At 31.6% G+C, this 25063-nt stretch overlaps 2 protein-coding genes across 2 annotated transcripts; one reads left to right on the forward strand and one right to left on the reverse strand.

The window, feature by feature from the left end:
* Positions 1–543: 543 nt before the first annotated feature.
* LOC102590090 (GLABRA2 expression modulator-like) lies at positions 544–7059 on the forward strand. Its single transcript, XM_006346683.2, has 4 exons — positions 544–1082; positions 1548–1649; positions 3554–3825; positions 6570–7059. The coding sequence occupies exons 1-4, from the start codon at positions 743–745 to the stop codon at positions 6756–6758; spliced, it is 903 nt and encodes a 300-aa protein (XP_006346745.1). The 5' UTR covers positions 544–742; the 3' UTR covers positions 6759–7059.
* A 7483-nt stretch (positions 7060–14542) lies between these two features.
* On the reverse strand, positions 14543–16493 carry LOC102590407 (zinc-finger homeodomain protein 2-like). Its single transcript, XM_006346684.2, has 2 exons — positions 15841–16493; positions 14543–14752 (listed from the first exon to the last, which is right to left on the reverse strand). Exons 1-2 carry the CDS (start codon positions 16370–16372, stop codon positions 14553–14555), a joined length of 732 nt encoding a protein of 243 aa, XP_006346746.1. The 5' UTR covers positions 16373–16493; the 3' UTR covers positions 14543–14552.
* Between the last annotated feature and the right edge of the window lie 8570 nt (positions 16494–25063).

The following is a 25063-nucleotide window of genomic DNA, read 5'->3' on the forward strand; positions in this document are numbered from 1 at the left end:
TTTAATAACCCTGAAAATTTCACAAAAGTAAAGTAAGGGAAAAAGAAGAAGGAAATATCAAGTATTGTGATTTGAGCAATGATAAAAGAAGTCAATTCAGAGATTATACTACTCCATATCATATCAAAAGATAAAGAACTATTGACAAGTTCGGTATACTTAACCAACAAGTTAATTTCGATTCTTGCTTTCGTCAATATCAACACAACAATATATTAGGTATAATCTTACGAGTAAAGTCTGGAGAATATATTTTTATATAATCTTACATCTATATCTACAAATCAAACAACTAAAGCAAATATAACTAAGTAAAAAAATTAACTAACAAATTTTATATATAAAGTATAGAATTAATCTATCGCTATTTTCTAGTACTATTTTAACCAAGTAAAAATAACGAAGGACTGCATATGAAGAAAAGAATTTGAATTCTGGCTACACCGGGTCCCAGCTATTCACTTTTTCCCATGCGAAATCCTACGTGTGAACACAAAACTGTCATATTGCGTCTTCCCGCTTTAAATAAGCCGGTCACCCTCGCACTGCTCCATCGTACGGACATGACCGGCATAACCGGTAACACCGTCGACGTAATAAAACCTCCAATGATTATCTGAAGATCACACATTTCAACATCATAAGTCGTTATTTTTCCCCGAGGTAATCCACGCGCCACCGCCATCACGGCTGAGATAACTCAACGTTAAAAAGTTACCGGCGAGGAAACCGCTTCTCTTTTATGGAGCAGTCAAACAGTGTAGAAGAGAATGCGGCGAAGAAAGTTATAGAGATAGAGACAGAGCAGAAGAATTCGGGTCAGGAGTCGGATCGAGTTATGAAACCGGATCCGAGATCCGATGTAGAGCAACTTCAACAGCTGGATAAAACTCCTGTTATCGATGAGAGTAGCAAATCGGAGAATGGTTCGATGAAGTCGAGGAAATCGGTGAGCTGGAGCGAGGAATTGGTGGCGGAATCGCCGGCGCCGAGATCTATGCCGTCTGATGACCGTGGTTTGAATCCTTATGTGGCTTATACTCCTGCTCCTGAAAACAATTCGTCTTCCTTCAATGTGAAAGGTCAGTATTTTTTTCTTTATTCGTGTAAAAATAGAGATCTAATTTCTATTTGGACGAAAGTTTTTCTCTTCTAGCTGCGAAATCCTTCTCTATACTAGTTATCGCCTTTCGTAAGGTTTTTGAACAGAACGGGAACAGATAGGGCAGAGGTTTCAGTACCCTAAGGTGGGAAACGATCTCGGATTGTTTTTTAAATTAGCAAACGCAATTAGAATTCGACTCGACAACTCTGAAATTTCGAAAAATTGAGCAATCTTATAGCTCTCAAAATGTTAATTGGAACATTTTTCTTCGGAGCAAACTGTTCATTTGAATTGGATGGTTGATGTGAAGTGTAGTATGTTCATTTGCATGAACAAGTTTGATTTGAGAGCTTTTAAAAGTTAGAATGTCTCGCAAAAGAACATAATTTGAGGGGGGAAATGATTAAAAGGAAGTAATGCAATGTTATAACTTGCTTAACAGACACAATGGAGAGCGTCAAAGGTGTGCTTGGTAGATGGGGGAAGAGGGTTGGTGAAGCAACTAAGAAAGCTGAGGATTTTGCTGGCAACACATGGCAACACTGTAAGTCTTTCCTCTTTCATTTTATGGGGATCTCTGAGTTGTGTGTATGTGTTAGTTTGAAAAGAGGTGTAGACTGTAATGTATTGTGGTCCTCCATGCTTATGTATTCTTTCTCCTCCTATGGATGAATCTTTGGAAGAACTAAAGAGATGACATAGACCTTGTTTGTTTGGGCATTTAGTAAGAGAAAACTTGTACTAGTGGCACAAAAAAGAACTGATGTGAATTTTTAAGTATCGCATGAGTGAAAAAGCATTTGAAATATTTTAATTTTACTGCAGTCCTATGCTTCCACTTTTCACATTTAACAAGCAGAGTGTAACACAAGTTGCAATAAATTGTGGCCATAGCTTTGGAGTGGAGAATCCCCTAGTCTTGGAGCATGATAAAATGAACTTGAGATTATATTGTTCTGAAATTTATCTTGATTAGATGATGCATATGAAACATAGCTCCCTCAAGCTCAAAAAGATTGTAACTTGTTGACATTACCAGTTTCACAAACAAAAATATAGAAAGAAAGATTGTAACTTGTGGAAAGCTAGCAGTGCACTTAGAATGGGCCTTCAAAGAAAGTTAAGACTTTATTTTATATTCATAGATTTAAACTTGCATTTAGTATAGTGCACATAAGTTGTACTTGAGTAACATATTTCATGCTAATAGTCGAGAATTCCGGAGTCCAGTTCCTATGCTTTCCAAGACTCTCACTTGAACGTCGTCTGTGATCTCTTCTCTTCTTTTGAGATGGAATTATCTGTGATTCTATTCATTTTGGCTATCCTTGGAATACGGAGAAATCAGAAAATGTTACTTTCTCTAAATTCAGTTACTGTTATCGTACTCTAGTTATTTCTATTAAGAAGTTGGTTCTTACAACATGAAGACAAGTATGGGTGCAGTATGGTAAAAATAACACCAATTAAGGATATACTTGAGCAGCGATATGCATGTGTAAGTGAACTACCCCAAAAAATGAAAGGAACAGAAAAGGTTCTATGAATGTGTGGTGAAGTTGGGGTTAGAGTAATTTCAAGTCAACAAAGGATCAAAGTGGAAAAGAACCACAGTTGGACTTATGGATGAGATGTTTTCGGATCTTTTTTATTTTGTAAGTAGGAGGTTTTGTCTCATCACACACAAAAAATAGTATTACTATGAGTTGTAAGTAAGAGGTTTTGTCTAACAAGAGACTTCTATTTGTATCACTGGCTCAATGCTGTGAAGCTTAAAGCTACTCCATTCTTACAGTACTGGCAGAATTTTTTCACATCTTCACTGGAGATAATGTGCCTGTGCATTCACAAGTCATTTACCAAAAAATAATCTATTCACTTTACTTAAAATGTAGTTTAGGAAGTCTTTCACATGCACATCGTCTATGTGGACTTCTTTTTAAGTCATATGCACAGTGATGAGTGATACCTCAATGTTTAGCACCTTTCAGGAGCCGGCACCGACTTTGGTGCAACTCCATGTGAGTTTATGTTGAGGATATGATCCTTCTAAATGCCTTCTAGCTAATCCTTTTGTTACAGAGAGGCAATAAATATATATGATTTGAATTTCAAAAGTGCAGTATTCTCCCCCTTCTGTGCTGCTTCAGTCAACTTATTTTTCTCTCTTGGGGCTACTTCCTATATAGGATAGTAATAGCTTAACCTTTTTATTTCCTTTGTGGAGGTGAGAGGGTGAAGGCTGCAGACAGGATGTGGAGGACTTATATATGTCTAAACTCTAATGTGTTTCTTATTTTGCAAGCTTTGTTTATAGTTACTACATTATGCCATATACAATAAACATTTAAATGAAGTTATCTTCCTGTCCCACCCACTCACCCCCTAACCAAAAAAAGAAAAATACATTCATACAATAACTGTTGTTTCTTTCATTGGCTGATATAGTGAAAACGGGCCCTAGTCTTGCTGATGCCGCCTTGGGAAGAATTGCTCAGGGAACGAAGGTTCTTGCAGAAGGTGGCTATGATAAGATATTTCGGCAAACATTTGAGACTGTTCCTGAGGAGCAACTTCAGAATTCATTTGCATGTTACCTGTCCACATCAGCTGGTCCAGTTATGGGAGTATTATATGTCTCCACAGCTAAGCTTGCCTTTTGTAGTGATAACCCTCTCTCCTATAAAGCCGAAGATAAGACTGAGTGGAGCTATTATAAGGTATGTTAGATTGTCTTTCAGTACTTGAAGCAGTGTTCTGTCTATTTGTTATCTCTCAGACTCTATAAGTTATCTGTCAGCCATTAGTAGCACTAGTGACTGTCATAATACAGCCTTTTCAGTAGTTACTGCTAAACTTGAGAGGTAATTGTTAGATTGGAGAACGCCACTTAATACCACCTTGGTGTAGGTTTCCTATAACCACCGGAAAATGTGGATGCTAAAATAGATGGTCATCCCTTCCTGGATGAAAGGATGAGCAAGCATGATTTATTTTACTTAACCTATCTCTTCTAGTTGTAGTTTGTCGCACAAAATATGGTGCTGTTTATGTTCAATGTATCTGCCTGAAAATTTATGTCATATGGTTAAAAATATGATGCAAGAAACTTGGACTTTCAGGTAATTCTGAATATAGTAAGTGCTTAAAAGCTACTTAAAATAAGCCAATCCAAATAGGCTCGAAGGATACCTTCGTGCTTACACAGTGATGATCTGTAAATGGGATGTCAATCATAGCTATAGGTTCGATATTTCTGCAGCTTGGATCAGAATAATTTACTCACTATACTTTTCTTGTGTTGCAACTTGTAATCCACTTATATCTCCCCGCTTCACTTTCCAATCATTGTACTGGCACCACTTGGGTCTTGAAAACATATTGTTGTCACATGTTTATGAATCATCTTATTCACTGGTCCAAATAATCCAGAGTGCAGCTTATTTTCCTATTGCACACACTAATCGTCATCATCTACTCTCATTAACAAATTGGTTGAAAAGAACGAGAAGCTTACATGCAATTAGTGATTTCTTGCCAATTCAGAAGCCACAAGAACCATCAGATAGGGTCAGAGGATTCATTCTACCCATTTTTATGGATCTTGTGTCACTTGCTTTTTTTAATTTATGAGGGTGGGTCCATGCAGCTTGCGCGCACCTCGACTATTCTATCGGGTATCTGCTACCTCCCACCAACATAGGTACCGGGTCCGGAATCTTGGGTCACTTACTTGGAAAGGGTGAAATAACTGTTATTGCATGTGAGTGTCTTACTAGGTTTCAGAAGGGAAAAGATGGTCTGGGAAGATGAAAGTGGGTCCAATAGGAGCTCTATGGAAGGTGGAAGGATGGCAGAGTGAGGTGGGAGGTTTGGTTAGAAATTGGAGAGGATGCAGTATTGACGAGGCGATGAAAGCAAAAAGTGGTCACATGCTGCTTCTCTGTAGATTTGAACGAGATAATTCATTAAGCTGCCTTTATTCTATCATATTATTAATGCTCACCCCTTTTGGTGGCCAAGTTTACAAAGAAGCAAGCAGCAAAAGGACTGCCAAATGGCGGTAATTGGAACTACGGGGTTTACAGTTAGCAGCTTAGGGATGATATTAGTCATATTACTGTTCTCGAAGTTGTTCAAGAGCATTTTGTTCCATTTGCTCTTAATATTTCCTTTTATTATTAAAAAAAAAAAAAGTACACTTACTTACAGTGAATTCACATCTTCATTCTGTGGGCCAGTTTATTGTTTGTTTCTTACAAAGAATTCCTGATTACATATTTTATAATGTGAATTTATCTGGACATACTTTTCATTTTCAAGAGAGAACTCTTCCTGGGTAATCCTAATAATATATCAAAGTCACATTGCTGAACATGAACCACCAATATACTTTTAAGTAATACACATTCTTGAAACTTAGATGATAACCATGCAATGAATGTGGTATTTACAGAGTTTTTATTTTGCATTCAGTGAGCAGAGTTATAGACATTATTGTATCCTCGACAGACATAGCATCTTTAATTATATCTTACTGATTGCTTATAAGAAATCTTTCAAGATCAAATAATTGAGTATTCATGAGTGGAGGGTTTGTCTTGTTATCCATTAATAGACTGTAGGACTGGGTGGTTGTGATAGTTGTGTCGCCATGCTACCTAGTTCATGTTATTTTGACTTGGCCGGCCTCACTGTGCATCAGGATAACCTCCTCTTCCCTGAGTTCAGTAAAAGAAAAGATCCTCAAACCTGTCCTTAACCCAGCCAAATGCTTGTGTAGCAAATGTTCACTTTCTTCTTCTTGACCGCAGTTCTTTGTTGGGAAGATTGTACTATCTTAAACATTTTAGAGAATCTAGATAGTCTAGAGTGCCCAAGTCATCTATTGCACTATATAGTGTTAGATTGCTATGATTAATTTGAAGACGTAGGAAGCATGGAGACGCCAAAACTTTGGTTGAGAAGCCACAAATACAGTGGTTGAGATGTGAAAAATTCTCCATTGGTAGCTCTTGCAAAAGCTGTTTTATAGTGGAAAACAATGTTTTTCACTCATGGTTTGTGTATCAGAGAGTCAATTCATTAGTGTTCACACATCTATTTTCTCTTTTGCATATCTCCTTTAATATTTGATGGACTTTCTCTTCTTTTCTTGAAGTGTCATTTGTATCCATTTTATTTTCTATTTGGTTCATTTGATATGAAGTATTACGATCAATTAGCACCTTGGATGTTTCCTTCCTGCACCAGTTTTGATCTTTGGTGATGGGAACTCTAAGCTATGTTACTTTTGAGCATTCATGTCTCATTCATTAAGTGGTGGTTCATTTAAACAATGAACATAAATATCTATAAATAGTTCTGTAAGGTTTCATTTATCTTTGATCTTGTACTAAATTTACTCATTTGAGGAATTATGTTTGTACTCACATTTCGCTCTGTTTTACCATGATATCTGCAGGTAGTTATCCCATTACACCAGCTTAAGGCAATTAATTCTTCATCAAGCAGGACTAATCCATCTGAAAAATATGTCCAGACTATATCAGTCGATAGCCATGAATTTTGGTTTATGGGATTTCTAAATTACAGTGGTGCAGTGAATTGCCTGCAGGAGGCATTACAAGCACGCAACTTACATTCTGTGTGAGTCTGTTGTTGGTCTTAAAACGCGTTACCTGAGAGGGCGTGATTCATCATACAGAAAGTTGGACTTCCCTTAAGTTCCATCTGGTCGATACTGAACAAAAATATGGTAAAGAAAGAACGGTAGTGAATTTGGATTTTATGGTATCATTTGCTTCCGTCTCTAGTCTCTGTTGTATTGTATAACATCCATTGATGAAAAAAATATTATCGGTTTAACGAGCTTTAGAATGTGAAGCACACTTATAATAGCACCTACACCTTTTGTTGTGTTACGTTAAAGGTTGCATTTGCCTGTCTTTCTCTCTTTCCTCTTGTCATAACTCATACTTGTGCTGTCTACAATTGATCACTATTGCGTTTCTATAGTCGAGGGTGTGACTCAGGCCAATGAAGTGAGTTGAGAACCATGATATCTTAGGTTTACTTTAGTTAGTTGAAGGGTATTTTTAACCCTTTTCTTTTTTTAAGTATGTAAGATTCAAATTCACATCAAACAATAAAGTAATGATGTATCAAACTAGGATGTTCTTTTTTGTGGTTATAGTGTTAAAATGTCAAAGAAAAGAGTAGTTTTTCTATGTGTGCAAGCTGGAGGGCTAATGGAGGAAAGCATTTCTCACTGTCATACTATTTTTAGCACTCATTTACTACACACCATGCATAAAGTGGGGCCAAAACCTACTTCAATGAAGTCATCTCTATACACCCTAAGCATTTCCCCCCCCCCCCCCCCCCCCCCCCCCCCCCCCCCCCCCCCCCCCCCCCCCCCCCCCCCCCCCCCCCCCCCCCCCCCCCCCCCCCCCCCCCCCCCCCCCCCCCCCCCCCCCCCCCCCCCCCCCCCCCCCCCCCCCCCCCCCCCCCCCCCCCCCCCCCCCCCCCCCCCCCCCCCCCCCCCCCCCCCCCCCCCCCCCCCCCCCCCCCCCCCCCCCCCCCCCCCCCCCCCCCCCCCCCCCCCCCCCCCCCCCCCCCCCCCCCCCCCCCCCCCCCCCCCCCCCCCCCCCCCCCCCCCCCCCCCCCCCCCCCCTTTTTTTGCCCCCCCCCCCCCCCCCCCCCCCCCCCCCGCGAACAACTCATGTTCACATTAATTGGAGTACATTACTTGAATAGTCACTTCGTTTTTCATTTCATCTCTTTTGAGCAGAGAGTTTACCGAACATAGTCTTTTTTATCTCAAAGGATAATTTATAGGAAAAAATATGCGAGATATGTTCTCCGCAAAATTAAATATTTTATGTATATTATAAGTGGACATTCATACTACAAGAAGACTTAATGACACACTTAATTAAACGTTATGTTATTTATCTAGAAGGCTGGGGATCAATTCTCACCATACATAAATTATGACCTAGCTCTATCCCCGCATATAATACACTTATGAACTCATTAGCATAAATAGTTTGTGGAAACCCCCCTTTGAACTAGTTTAATTAGGCATGTAGTTAAAGAAAGATAAGTAGATCTAAGATAAGTATATTACATTTATGTTATTATAAGCTTATTTCAAATATTTAATGCCGTAAATTTATGAAGTTTTATGTTTTTTCTTAACTCTCTTGCAAATTAAAAATTAAATCAAACACAAGAAAAGAGGGGAAAAGAGAAAAACAGTAATTATTGAAGTGAAGAGGGTAACGTATGACAGTGAAGTATAATGACTTAACATCATTACCTAAGAAAATAGTATTTTCGTTTTATATTTAGTTATTAATTTCTCCGTCTTATTTTATTTGATATTTTTTTCTTTTAAAATTGGTCGCAGAAAAGAATATCATTTTACTATAATTAGAGAAAAAAATACTTTAAAATTCTTCTTTTTATCCTTGATGAAATAATTTACAACCACACAAATATCTAAGAATCATTTTAGATCACAGCTTTCAAAAGTCTTCCTTTTTTTACTTAAGCATGTATCAAATCAAGGGTGCTGCATAAAATAGACGGAGAGTGAATATTTATTTTCTCCACTTATCATTAAAAATCATAATAAAAAGAATAATTTATTAATTTACTCCTTTAAAAAATTGTACCATTAAAATTTCTTTACACTTTTTACAAGAATTAATTGTAAAAGTAAAATACAAGAAAATATAACTATTTTTATTTTTATTTTTATTTTTATTTATATTTACAGGAACAACTAATATTGGACTGGGGGAATAGTGACTTAACAATATAAAAGGAGTGATGTGATTTTCTATCTGTTTCAACAATTCCAAATACAGAAATATATGCCTTGTATAATTGGTTTCCTTCCAGCTGACAATAACACAGAAATACTGAGAAAATTGTGATTTGTGAGTCTGCAAACCCTAAGACGGTAGGTACTAGTGGAAGTGGGGAAGGTTGTTTGGTACTTAGAAGTTGGATAAACAATTGGAAGAGGGTAGATTATACGTAGATCTTATTCAAAATTAATAGATAAAGAGAGTGTTTTTCGATAGATTTTTAGTGAGAGAAGTATTGAAAACACTTTTGAACTTGACTCATATTATTAGTTTTGTCGTCGAACTATTGATTGCCTTAATAACATCATTCTACTTGATTAACTAAACTAAGATTATAAATACACCTTCAATCTGTCACATGACATAACAAGTGGTCTCAAACTCTTGTAGGAGTATGGAGCTCTTAATAAAAAATTGAAAGAAGTGTTGAAATCATACCTCTAAACTTGGTGAGAATTTAGAGGTGTGTATTTCACGCATGTTGAAAGATCAAACGTGTATTTAAGTTCAATTAATCAAGTACAAATGTGTTTTTAAGGTTGTCAATAGTTCAGAAACGAAACTAATAATTTGCATCAAGTTAATTAGGGATGTTCTCAATACTACTTCTCTCATCCTTGGTTCAAAACAAACAGTCCAGGAAAAAAAGTCAATAGAAATACAGAAAACAACAAATAGTAACAAAAACAACATATATTAGCAAAACAAAACATTAACAATATAATATTATAATCAAACTACACAAATTACATATAATAAGAAGAATCGAAGCATGAAAAATAATAAGATCAATACTACGATTACTACTGGTACATCAAGACAATGCATTCTTACGTAGCTACTAGTATGGACACTTCCACACTTCGAAGTACTAAGCTTTTACCCTAATCGTTTGGTACATATGAATAAGGATTACAGTTTCGAGATCAATATTAACTTTATCTCATATTTGATTTGAGGTTTAGCTAATTTCAAAATTATTTTATCCCACCATTTAACTAAAACAGTGAAATTACTAGCTATTAATCTCATATAAAAAATGAGATAAATAATTTCATAAAATACCCTAACGTATTCCATCCTGCGACACGTATCAGAAGGATATTTGAATAAAAATATCAATAGAAAATTTTCAAACATAAGATTTTTAACCTAAAAATAAGACAGATTATTTATTATAACAAGTAAAAATAATTTAATAGTGCAAATATATTACACTGTCGATAACTATTAGTTAAACTCTTGAATATAAATTTTTATATGCATGTAATATTCATTAATTTGACGTAAACATTTACGAATTATTTGTGATGGAACATATTGTCTAGTCATGTCTTTCAATCCGAGTTGGCTATACATGTTTTAAGGGATCACATGAATTCCGTCAGTGCTTTAAAGGACTTTTTGTTTTTGCAGTTCTGCAATTCTTGCTAACTTGTATACTACACAATTATTTTCTGCCTCTTTATAGCTTTTTTGTACTCTTATTTGTTGTCTTCTACTTTAGTATTTGATCAAGGACATGTAAGAGCACATGTACATGAGAATTATTTGTGATTTTTGGCTTAACTCACGTCCCAAAAATTAGTTCGGAAAAAAGAGTATTATTCAAGTCATATAAGGAGTTTCGCATGTGTAGTCTTCGTAAAGGTCACAATCCTTCGGCATAGTCACAACTCACAACCCTTCAAGAGAGTAACAATCCTTCATTTCTTGTTCACACCCTTAAAACCCAACAGCATGTGGGTCACGTCCAGATCAGTGGTGTAGCCACATGGTGGTTAGGGTGTCCAATTAATATTTTGGACACATAACCACCATGTGTATACAAATAAAATGATATACGAAATAATTAAATAACATATTTTGAACACCCTTAACATAACAAGTTGTTATAGCATGGTTTCACCTCCTTAGAATGAGGAAGTACTTGTGTGTTCAATCTCACTATAAGAGTATATTATAATTTCTCGCACAATCCAAAATCTTTTATATTAAATGGACTTTAAACTTAACTCACGTCTCAAAAATATAGTTCGAAAAGGAGAAAGATTCCTCAAACCACATAAGAAAGTCCTCGAATATTGTCCCTGCCTGATGTTGACAATTCATTGGGTTTATATTCGAGAAAAATGATGAACAAAATGGTCCTTAATTAATTGGGAAGATTAGGAACTGACAATAACCATCTGATAGATAATAATATATAGGGGCGGAACTAGTATACGAATTATGAGTTCGATTGAACTCAATTATTTTGATTAAAATTTTATATTTGTCTTGAAAAATCTATAGAATATGCATAATTTAGAACTCAGTAATTTAAATAGACTAAAATTCTGAATCTACAAACTTCAAATTTTGAATTCGTCTCTCTCTCATTTAGGTCATGTTTGGCTATGTTATATAAAATCATGAGATGAAGTTGAAGTTTTGTTTGAACATGCAATTTGGATATTTTATGTTGTATGTTTTTACTCATAAACATAAAACTTCATAAGTTGTAAAACTATTAATATTGTCTCAATTTTTTATACAATTTTAACAAATAAGCAAAATTTTATAAGATCGCATAATATACTATCACAAAGATATTCTAAAAAAATTATAACATTTATCGATCAAACTTTAATTCAATAAAAAATTGAACATTCTTTAATAGAATCATTTCACATAGTATGAACAATCTTCTCATGTTGAACTTACATTTCTCGATTAGATGACAGAGAAGACGAACCAGCATTGTTACTCTGAGTCATTTGTTGGTCAATTTGATTGGTAAATAAATTTGATAAAAATAATAAATTTGGTGAATATAAATAGTAAAGTAGGAATTGATAAAGTAATAATAATAAATTTTATGTTCGTGAGAGTAATCATTATATGAGATATAAATGGTTTAAAAAGTAATGATATGAATTATAAATTTTATTTACATATGAAATAAATGGTTAGTAGATATAAATGTGGGGTTGTTTTTACAAAATATAAATTTGTGAGCCAATTTTTGTATTTGAAAAAAATCCAAATCTTGATTTGAAATTTCCAAATCATGAGAATTTGAAATTTCCTCTCACAATATGAAATCATGAGATGAAATCAACGTAAAATCACATATCTAAACGTTGATTTCATCTCGCGATATGAAATCGCATGTCCAAATACCTACTTAGTCTTCAATTATAGAATCGTACAACTTTTGTATTTCTCTATCGACAAATTTCTACACCATCAAAGAAAGTAATGGAATGAATTCACTTTTAATCAAATATCTCGAACAAAAAGCAGTTTTTTCTAACAAATTAATATGGTACGCATCTGAATTAATTAGACCTATAAGACATTTAGATGGTTATAACTAGGGGTGTGCAAAAATCAAACCGACCGATAAACCGAACCGAAAAAAGTGTTATTGGTTTATTGTTATTGGGTTATTGGGTTATCGGTTCGTTATTGGTTTTTAATATTGGGTTATTGGGTTAACCGATAACCCATTAAGAATATAATAATTTACTATTTTAATTTTTAGTTATACATATATATAATATATTAAAAAAAATACCCTACGCAATAATTAACACTACTTAACAATTAACTCTCCTCTCTACTTTTAGTTATTTAACCTTTAGGTTTTACTTTTTAGTATTACTTATTTACTTTAGTTAGTTTATAATTGACTAATATTAGCTTTTTGCACGATTGTAAATATCTGCAATTTGATTAATGTCATGAATTCAAATTGTGTTTTTTTTTTTTTAAATAACGTAAGAACTTCATTTAGTTACCATAAGCATGGCCTCATTTGCTACTGTTTTGACTTTTGTCTATGATTTGATTTTATTTGATTCTCTTTATTGCATAAAGGGGACCTCATTTTATATATTATGGTGATCGAAAATTAATCAAGTCTTTGTTGTGATGACCAAAATACAACAAGTTGATCCTTGTTGTCCCGTTTGGAATGATTATTTCGATGTATGCATATCGCGTCAAATTATTGAATAAGTCATATATTTGTTTTGAAAGCATTTTCTTATTGGTTAAACCGAAAACCGATAACAAATATCTTATTAGTTTGGTTATCGGTTTAGCATATTTAAAAAACCGAAAACCGATAAACCGAACCAATAATACTTATAACCGACCTGAACCGACCGATACACACCCCTAATTATAACTCTATATGTTATCTGCTACGACAAATAAATATAACTCAAACCACAATATATAGGATCTTTCATGCACAAAAGTACAAGAAGAAGAAATTAAACTATGTAGGAATATTATAATGCATGCTACTGATATGTTGCAGTAGTGCCCACATGTTTCTTTTAAAACATAAAAAAGAAAAAGCTATTAAGGAATGAGAAGAAGAAGCAAAAAAGGAGAATAAAAAGAAGATTAAAGTTATTAAAAAAAAATGGAATCAAGCTTTGGATCTATCGACTTTCTAGAATATATTGTAATTATATTAATTTCCAAAATTTTCATTTCCAAGAAATATGTCAAAAAAAAAATATTTTTATTATTATAAAATGAAAAAATAATTAATATTATTACTATGCTTATTTCAGCTCTTACCTTCCCTAGGAAAACTGCATGTACATTCATGAATGATCAAACATTTTTTGTTCTTTTTCTACTTTCTTCCTTCACCTATGACAAAATCAATCATTTTTTATTCTTTTAAAATAAAATATTAATAATAAGTTTTCCTTTAAATAATCTACTAATCTGAGAATGCCAAAAAGTTTCAAGAGAAGAAAATAGTTGAAATTTTTTTATCGATAAAGTTATTTGATATATGTACTAATAATATGAGAAAACATAATATGTTTCACCATTAATTCGAGGTGTTCGCAAACTAACCAGACATACACCACCATTATAAAAATAATAATCAATTGAGTTCCATTCTTTTCTTTGATTAAAAGTTGAACTTACTTAAGAAAGATTTAACTTTGATTAAGTAAATTCAAATTCACACATTTAACTTTGAGGGTGACAATTCCAACCAAAAAAAAGAACTTTCTAAGAGCTCGAAATCATCAAATCAAAACTTATTCCAATTAAGAATGAAGAAATTTCAAATCATCGTTAGATGTCATTACCCTTTGACATATATTGTGCACACATAAGAACTCCAGAAGAAGTAAAAGACAATATCACATTTGACATTCCCACCATTAACATGCACTTTAATTAATTTCCAATTAAACAAGTGGAAGTGGAATTAGAAGAAAAGAGCCTAAAATTTACTACTACTTAAGAAATATGAAACATCGAAAACAAGTCTCTTCACCTCACAAGACAGAAATAAGGTCTATCTACGTACATTCTATCATTCTCCAGACCTTATTTGTGAGATTATACTAAATATATTATCATTGTACCCAGCTAATTAACATACATAGTTTCCGAAATACAAAATAAGTACTTAATTACTCAATATCTAACATTAATATTAACAAAAATACCTAAAAATAATGGGGGGGGGGGGGGGGGGGGGGGGGGGGGGGGGGTGGGGGGGGGGGGGGGGGGGGGGGGGGGGGGGAGGTTTTTTGGTTCTAGGGTTTTTTACCAAGTGTATGCTTGTTGTTATGCATCCAAACTTTGAACACTTGCCTTGTAATTCCAGTCTCATTGCACAATTGCTGCACCAATTCTTCATCTTCCCTTTGTATCCTCCACCCTAATTTATCAGCCAACTCTTGCATTTTCTCCTTCTGTACTTGGCTAAATTTTGTCCGAAAACGCTTCTTTGAACCTATAAAAAGATATAATTAAGTAAATAAAAATACTTTTATCACCATTACCACTTATTAGGACCGTTGCCTTTTGCATCGCTAACGTATATGTCCTCTTTTATGATTCGCACCCTATAGAGGTTGAATATGAGAAATCATCAATTAAAATAAATACAATTCGCCTAATTTAAAAGATGGAACTCCAACAAGGAATCTATTGAAGAGTTGGTGCTGGTTAGCCGAAAATCAAAGTTTATCTAGGGTGCGAATCATAAACTTCTACAGAGGAAATTAAATACGTTAGGGGTGCAAAACGCAACAAACTCAAACAATTATAGTATAGTCGTAGTCTACCACAAATTCAGAGGCGTATCTAGAGGGGTTCCGTGGGTTCGAACCCATGCTTCCCTCTCTAGATAAAATATAGTAGTGTTATTTAAATATAGAAGTGTGAACCCACGTTAAAAGTAACATATAATAATACGATGAAGGTTGGGTGCACCTCTTTAAGTAAATATAGAAATTTGAATCTCATATCTATTTTATTTTTATTACTAACACCCCTCAAAGTGATTATCGGTAACACTTTTGACATTTCAATCAATTTTTCTTTTATTTTTTTGCTTTAATCTTTCAAAAATTTCAAATGTGTAACACTGAAAACTCCTAAAAAAAAATTAGCACAATTTTTATATAATTAAATCAAATGTGTATATTAAAATTTAAACTAGTAGTATTATATATGTTGGACCTATAATTTTTAAAGTTTAACAGTTGTTAAGAACGTAAAGGTTAAATCAATCAAATTTATATCTTAAATACATTTTTTCGTAGTAATGCACTCATCCTTACAAATCCTGAATACGGCTCTGACCACAATTTTTGTAGACAAACTAGTAACATAATTCTATTATCATCGAGGATTATAGTTTAATTAGTCGTGTCATCTTACTTGTAAAAAAAAATTACAACTCTATAATGTTACAAAATGTGTACGAAATTAATCATTTTTGGTAGAATTATTTTTATTTAATCGGACTTTGTTATAGATATTAAACATCGAGTGAGAATTAAGAAAATAGAACTTCGTGCTAAGAAAAATTAGTACCTCCGCTATAATTTGGGTTGGAAATGTCCTCCTGATCCTCACGATATCCACCGGAAGTCGACGGCAAAGCTAACGGCCTCTGATGTGGCGCCACGTGGTACTGTAAATACCCACAAGGTGGTGGTAAGGTTCTGTAGTAAGTCGGCAGCTGATTATGTGAGTGGTAAACAAACGGAACCGGCTCACCGCCGGTGGCGGCTGCGGTGGCGAGAGGCGGCGGTGCAATTTTCCGGTGGAAATTGCGGTGACAGTTACAAGCGGCGCATTTGAGTGAATCAATTGAGCCGTCTTCGCCGGCGGGGAGAAACTCGCCGCAGCCGTCTACGGCGTGGCCGCCGACACCGACGGCGTGGTTTTTTAGGCACTCTTTGTATTTTGGCTTGTTGTTGGTCCAGAGCTGAACGGCTGTTAACGGCTCGAGCTCGAGTTGAGGACTCGGCGGCATTTTTGTTGTTGAGTCGGAGTTGTCGTTGTGAGTCGGTGCAGCTGCTATTTCTTCATCTCTTTGCTTCTCTTGATCCTCAAACTCCATTACTTTCTGTAGCTAAATTTCACCACTTTAATCATATGGAGTGTATAAATAATGAAGGTTATCTCTAAGTTTTTATGAGGTTTTTCGAAAACAGTCTTTTTATCTCGAAGAGATAGTGAAAAGAAATACATATACGAATTTATCTTTTTTCTACTTTATGAGATTTCATTTGATATATTTTTGTTATTGTATTTCTATGATTCTTTTCCAAAGTCGGTTGATGAAAATACTTTGTGCATTGAACTGTCATTTTTCCCTGAATAAATGTTGTTGTTTGTATTGTTTTTATTTGTCATATTTTACTTTTCACGAGTTAATATGATTGATTTTTAGAGCTAAATTTAGATATTTGAAAAACTACATGAAGAGTATTATTTTTTGTGTCTCAATTTGTGTGATGTAATTTTACTTGGTATATGGAGTTTAAGAAAAAAAAGAATTTTTGAAATTTGTAATCTAAATTAAGACATATATGTTTGTCAGTTCGTGTGATCGTAAATGATTTTACTAAGGATAAAATAAATATTTTAAAGTTGAATTGTTACTCTAACTCTCTATCTCAATTTATGTGACACATTTTTTTTCGAGAGTCAAAAGTTAATCTTGACCAGAAATTATGCATGAAATCTTCAATTTTTTTGAAATTAAATTTATATATTTGTAAACTATGTAAAAAGTACTATAAGTCACAATAATTATCAATCCAAAATATTTAAAAGATATATGAAAAAAGTAAATTTGTTTGAATCTCGAAATTTGAAAATGTATCACATAAATTGGAATAGAAAAAATATTAAATATATAAATTTATCATTTTTTTAGACCAACTTATAAAAAAAAAGGAATCATATAAATTTAAACAAAGAATATAATCTTTCTCATATTAATACAATAAAGATGCATTTTAAAATATCAATCAAAATTTATACTCCATTTTGATTTTCAAAAAAGGAAACGTAACAAAGTAAAAAGTTGCCGTCAACTATGAAATGCCGGTTTTCCTTGTAAATTTCTGGATTTTTATTTATTACTACTATTGTATGTACGCAGTAACTAATTTCTCAGTTGAATTGTGTAGTAGTAGTTTTAATAAAAAAAATAAAAATTCTATCTCATATAATTATGCCGTGATATTTGACTAAACACGTAATTTAAAAATAAGAGTTGAATTGTGTTTACATAAATAAATATAACATTGGCGTTGGTATTTATAATTGTCAGTTGAAATCTAATTAAGATATTTATATATGTATTATGTCTATTAAATTTTGAACAAATTTTATACTTATTTTAAGAAATATATTTAGTGTATATATCAAGTTATCAACTATTAATTTAGATCTAATAATTTAAAAGAACTATTAGAATCTTATACGCCATCTCTAATTTAAAAAGAAGGTTAGATTTATAATATTTAAGATTTAATTCAAGTCATAGATGTTTTTTTTTAAAGATCATAATAAAATTCAGCTTGAGGCGAGGAGTCATTTAGTTTTGCAATATATTTTACCTTCTATTTTTTATTGGATTACATATTTAATATTTGAATTATACTTTAAAACTCAACTAGTTTAAATTTATATTTAAATAATAATTTTTAAAATTCAACTTCAAAATATTTAATTAAATATTTACAATATTATCATTTCACCGTAATCTTTGATGATTACGTCTACATATTTTTATAATATTCATGATAAATCACATTCTTCCCCTTTTGCACAATTGTACAAAGCTTGAAGATCTCTCTTCCTTTCTTCCATTTGCACAATAAATAATGCACGTTATCAAGTTTTGGCTTTTTCCTATGTAAAAATATCACACTTTTCTTAACCTAAAATTTCCCAAACTAAATATCCCTAATCTAAACCAATTATGTTATTCATATACCAACAAATTTATATATTTGACTTTTATTATTTTCGTACTTATTTTTTATTTGCTTAATTTGAATCAAGGGCTTTTAAAATAGTTTTTCTATGTTTATAACGTAGATTTTGTTCTCTTCAAACCTTACTTATACTAAATAAGTAATTATTGTTATTGTTAATTATAATATTACATATAGATTCAGATAAATTCACTAATTTTTATTGAGATATTGTATATTTATATTAAATTTGTAATAATATTTAATTGGAACTCTAATAAATAAAATGAGTTATGAATTCGATGACATACAATATACCAATAATCAAAGCAAATTAAACGATCTGATCGAAAAAAATTTGTAAACTAGTGCCAAGAAAAGTATCCAATTATAGAGACATGCAATATAGGAGGAGTTTACACGATAAACCAATAATCAAATTATAATTTATGCTCTATATCGAATAAATCAAGTTCAAAAGAATCTAGTTATAACATCACTATCTCAACTGATAAACTTCAAATCTTGATTATATTATATCATCCTTATCTTTTAAAAGAAATTATTTACTTAATTCAGAAATAAAATAAAAGTTCTTTTTTTATATTTTTCATTCACTCAATGTTTATTTTAAAACGCTACATTCAAACACAATGCAAAAAAGAAAAAGGTACTACTATTTTCTTTAATTTGCATGGGTGTTGATTACCTTTTTCATATTTCTAACTTCAATTTCTCTCTCTTACCAAAAAAACTGTTACTGGCCTCTTCGTTTTATTGGCCTCTAAATTAAAAATAAATATAATATTTCATCTGTTCATTTTAAATTTGAAGAGTAATTTTTTTCATACCATTTTTAATATTAAATAACTATATAAATAATAATCGTCAAATTTAATACTTCAAAACATTATTAATAAAGACAATTCAAAAAAAAATGCACCTCTACTTAATTTTTATATACAATTAAGTTAACTAAAGTCAAATAATATAAAACGGAACGCGCACATCCGAACAAATTGTTCATTTAATGACCATATAGTAAAAGTAAAAAAGCATAGGAGTGGGTTGGGTAGGGGGCCATAAATATTGTTGCTCAAGAAGAGCACAGCAGTACACTGTGTTTTCTGCAAAGCAGCAGAGTACTCCACATTTTTAATCAAACACTATTTGATAAAAATTTATTCCTCGATGAGTTAATAAAGGCATAAAAGTGTTTATTTGCAAGTACATTTTTGTCGCTTTTAATTTTGTTATATGATTTAGTATAAATATTCGGTGTGATAGGTAATTAGAATTATTAGTTGCATGTTTAATATAGAAGTTGGGATAATCCTAGTTTTGAACCAACAATTCCTCACTTTTCTTAATTAAGTAAATTTTAGATATTATTTCTTGTGAGATTTGACTCGGCCCTACATTTGAAATTATATTTATAATAATTGGATTTAAGATTTGAATCTTAGGAATTTAATCAAAATTAGGCTATTATTGGATTTTAAATTAATGTTTGTACAAATGATTATTGAATTTTTTAAGACATATGAACCAAAACTAAACTTACTAAATTTTACCAAACCATTAGATATACTCGAATTATGCCCTTATGTATACACATGTTAGTGTTGTCGCAAAAGTAGTGGACACTACGCTAAAAATAATCTTTAATAATAATAATAATTTAATTGTTATTAAATATTTCCTTCGTCTCTATTTAGTTGTCCACTTTAAAAATGACGCACAGATTAATGTAACAATGATTAACATAGTGAAGTTACAATTTTATCCTTATAGTACAATTTACAATTCCAAAATAAATTCACTCAAGATAACCAATCAATGCTGGGAAGTTCATAAATTTATTTACTTTATTTATGACAACTTTATTTAAATAAGGGTATAATAGGAAAAAATTTGTTGTCCTTTCTTGATTTGTCAAAATGGACAACTAAATAGGGACAACTAAAAGAGGAAATATGGACAACTAAATAGGGACGGAGGTAGTATATATTTTTAGAGGCAATTACTAGTGATAATGCTATTTTAGAAGTTTAGCACTCTTTGTAAATATTGCTAAAACATATAGTGACATTGAACCCAATGACAATTGATTAGTATCGATAAAAAAATTAACACTATATTAATAAGCATGCTCATTCCGCTAAAAAATGTTTTTTTTTGTTGTAATGTGAGTTGATTGAGTAAGGGGGTTTAAGGTTCAAAACTCTCCATATGCCCTTTCAATCAAGTTTGTCAAGCTATGTGGGTAGGAGTGTTCATGATTCGGTTTGAATTGATTATTGGTTAAAATCAAAATCAAATCAGTATAAACGGTTTTTGAATTTTTAAAATCAAATCAAATATAATATATATTTATTGGTTTGGTTCGTTTATTCAGTTATAAGCCAAACACAAAAATAAGAGAAACGATTCACTCAAAATGAGAAAAAAGTCATGACAACAATCCATTTAAAACGAAAAATAGTTAGAATAATTAACATTATAGAACTTTCAATCATTAAATTTACTGTGAGTACAGCTTCAAAATCCATCATTTTGGCCTAGAAGGAAGAGACTGCGACAATTCTAATAAGATTTTTAAAATTATTTATATAAATAATATATTATGTATGTATTGATAAGATATATGTATATAATTTGTTGATTTTATTCGATTATTTCTTCGATTTTCTAGAACAAAATCAAATTCAAACCACATACAATCGATTTTTTAAAAATCTAAAACCAAATCAAACCAAACCCAAATAAACTTAATTTATGTAATTGATTAAATTTTTCGTTTTAGATCAATTTTTATCCAAATCGTGAACACTTCAATTTATACTAGTGTAATCTTAGTATTATTTAAAAGCTATTACACTAAAATAATATTTCTATAATATCCAAAGAATAAGCTAATAGCGACTGGAATTTTCTGATCCACTAAAAATATACACACGTTAGTGTGTGCTCATGATAATATGTGATGTTAAGTGCATTAATTCTTTTATGTGTTTGTAGGTGAGGAGAAGAAAGAGATGGATAAACACGGATATTTCATGACATTTATTATTTTATTATTTCCTCTGTTTCTTTTTATATGTCATCTTTATTATAAATAATTGATCTATAATACTTGTCATTTCATAAAATCATTGCATAAATTACAATATTCTTCCTATTTTATTCTTTATTAGCCTTGAAAATATACATTTGATTAACATAGAAAAATTAAATGAATAATTCATGTTCATTGGTCAAATTAATTAATCAAAATAAATAATTTCATATTTGAAACGTAGACTTCAAAAAAAATTAAACAAGAATAAAATGATAAACTTACTTAATTTTATAATATAAGTGAAATAAAAAATGATGACATATAAATAAAAACGAAGGAGTATATTATAAGGTGTCGGTATGTAGGAGATTGAAGACAGAAAAAAGGGGTTAGTTGTTGACTTACTTTCGAACTGCTATGCTACATTTAATGTTCTTCTACTTGTTGTCTTCTAGTAGTAAATAGTTTTATCTACGCCGTGATGAAATAGTTGAATTTCGTCATTTTTAATTATAGATTTCAAGTTTAGTCTTTTTAGAAATGAAAGAATTCTCGTTGAAAAGTATTGTGCTTCAAAATGAATCTTGTAATATATAAATTTAAATTTAATTATGTTTGACTATGAATATCGGACACTTCTTTGTGGATAGGGTTTGAACCATTATCTTTATTTGCACTTTTGATTTTTATAGACATTTAAGTTATATACTTTGTTCGATTCAATTTATGCAATGGTATTTGATTGGGTACAAATTTAAGAATGAAAGAAAGAAAGATTTTTGAATTTATTAACCCAAAACAAATCATAAAAAATGTGTGACTTTTCCTTACACATGATTTCATTTAGGGTAAAATAGAAATGTGTTATCTCTTTTTAACGAACTAAAAAAAGAAAAAATATCACATGCATAAATTGAAACTAAGATAAAATATTTATTGGTTAACGATTAGAACATATTTAACCCCAACTATTTTCGGAGAATAAATTTTTGTTCCATTTTACATAGTTCTAAAATAAATCTAACTACCAAATAAAACACTACAATTGATTAATATAAATATTTTGCTATATTGAAAGGAATAGTAAGTTTGATGTGGTAGTTCATATTTTACTGTGCCTCCTAGTTGTTGTAATCATTTCATTTATTCTTGTGAATGTGATGTTAAATACTATTGGAAAAATTAAAGTTTCCAAGGTGACTTCTTGGTTATTTGAAATAGGACACTTTTTAGCTTAAAGAAGAAAAATTGGATGTATTTGTTGCTCCATCTCCTATAATAGGTAATGAATCAAATAATTTAGAATTTTGTGGTTAGGTTGTTAACAACAATGTTTATTTTAGGATTTCCATTATTTCTCTAAAATTCTTAATCAGATGTCTCGGGTTCAAACTCTGAGTATGAAATCATTTTTGTTAGAAAGTATTTCACCTTATAATGTTAAATTATTCAACGCGAATCCAAATTTAATCAAAATTCAATACGTATATCAAACATCTGAGGAAAAAGAAACTCGATTTTCAACTATTACATGTGTCCTTGTTTGCTCTACTCTTTATAGTCTTTTGAGCCTAGGTCCTAAGGTCTATCTATGCATGGAAATCACTTTATAGACTTATAAGCGTGGATGCTACGACAAGAATTTAGTACTTTCTTCGTTTCACAAAGAATGGTCTAGTTTGATTTGACACGAGTTTAAGAAAATAAAGAAAACTTTTGAATCTTGTGGTCCTAAATTAAAATTATGTCAAATGTACAAAATTGTCCTTTAATCTTGTGGCCTTAAATATGTCACGTGAAAAATTGAAATTAAAATGTTACCAAAAAAAGAAAGAGGTCATTCTTTTTAAAGAGACTAAAAAGGAAAAGAGGTCATTCTTTTTTAAACGAATGGAGTAATTACTAACATGCTAGATCCAATGAATCACATCACGTTCTTTTAATAAAATTAGTTTGATGTTTGTAGGATGATTTGCACTGTCGAAATAGTAGCGGGATAAATAGGTTTATTGGCGCTATTTAAAAGTTAATTAGTTATAATCCTAATATAAATATTGAACACCAAGCGAATAAAATCATAAAAAGTACTATTTTTTTGTTATCATGATGAGTGGGGGTCGTGTTTGCTCTAGGGTGACCTCCACAAGCAACCAACAAGGGTGGATGCAAACTTACAACAAATAATAAGTCTGAATTCATAAATTTGAACAAATACAATAGATATAATACTAAAATTCACAAAATTTAAATTCTGAAATCGCTAAATGTCAATTTAGTAATTTGACTTTAGAGATTAATGTTTTGTGGAAAATGAATGAGAACATTGTTGATTCTTCTGGAATGTTGTGGGGTTAAAAAAAAAACAAGAAGAAAATTATTTTTTTAAGAAAGAGATAGGGTTTGTTGGGGGAATGGGGGTTGGCGGAGTGGAAGAAGGGGAAGGGGCTTCTCAAATGTGAAAATGATTTCAATTTTATGAAAGAATTAAACGATGAGTCGTTTGAAGTGAAATCTCATATACGATTCTATAAAGTGAGTTATCTGTCAACTTTTCTACCTGGTGGGGGTGGTTGATTGTTTCTCAAGCCGGCCTCCACCACAGCATCAGAGTGAAGGCCCATTGGGCTGGTTGCATAGACCAATTAAGCCCAAAACTTAACCTAATTGTGTCTCCAAGCCCAAATGGTTTTATTATGTTTGCAAGAGCTTATTTTAGCTGCTGAATTGGAAACTTTAGAAAGTTTTGGGTTTTAAAAAATGTTTTGTTTATGCTAAAAATCAAGGGCAAATCACATAAATCCCACTAGTTTAGGTCTTAATTATTAAGATTCCCAATAGTTTCAAATATTACTTCCTCTACCATATTTTATGATTAGGATACATGAGATACATGTATCTGTCGAATTTTAAAATTGAGATACAAAATTTATTTATTTAAATTAATTGGTTGTAACTTATTTCCTTAATTAGAGGAGTAATTGAGGATTTTCAAAATACATAGATAATTAATTTCATTTTATTATTCTTTGAAATAGTAAATTCATTAATATTATTAATATAAGATAAAAACATGTATATCTTGGTAATGTAATTTGATTAATTTCAAATTATTACTCTTAAAATAATAAATTCATTAATTTGATGTATCTATTATCAATATATAATGTATCCAACAAACTAAACACTTAAATACATGAGTGTCCTGCAAGTACATTCATATGTATCATAGAAGTATCTAGCATTAATTTCATGTATTTGTTATAGGTATCTAGTATTAATTTTATGTATCTATTTACATATATATATATATATATATAATATTAATTTCAATGTATCTTTTCTATGTATCTAGTACTAATTTGTTGTATTAAGTATCAATTGCATATGTTATATCCAAAAACATGTATCTCGAATACATAATAAGCATATACATTTAATTATGTGTATCTAAATATGAAATGTAGTTGAAACACATGAATCTATGAACAAATCACGACTGTAGAGTATCTGTCGTATCATTAATATCATTGTGTTGTTAAAAATCATGTATCCGAAATTTAATATATAGTGGATACATATACATGTTTAGATACCCCATTACTAAAAATACAACTCGAATCTTAATTAAGACTACTACTTATTGGATACACATGTTTCAAGGGCTATAACAAAGTAATATTGGTACTACCACATCCATATCACAGTAACCAAAGAAAGTCTTTGAATAACACCAGCAAACAAAAACTCTCTACAATATTCC

This window comes from Solanum tuberosum, unplaced genomic scaffold (genome assembly GCF_000226075.1).
Source record: "Solanum tuberosum cultivar DM 1-3 516 R44 unplaced genomic scaffold, SolTub_3.0 scf00086, whole genome shotgun sequence".
Lineage (NCBI taxonomy): Eukaryota > Viridiplantae > Streptophyta > Magnoliopsida > Solanales > Solanaceae > Solanum > Solanum tuberosum.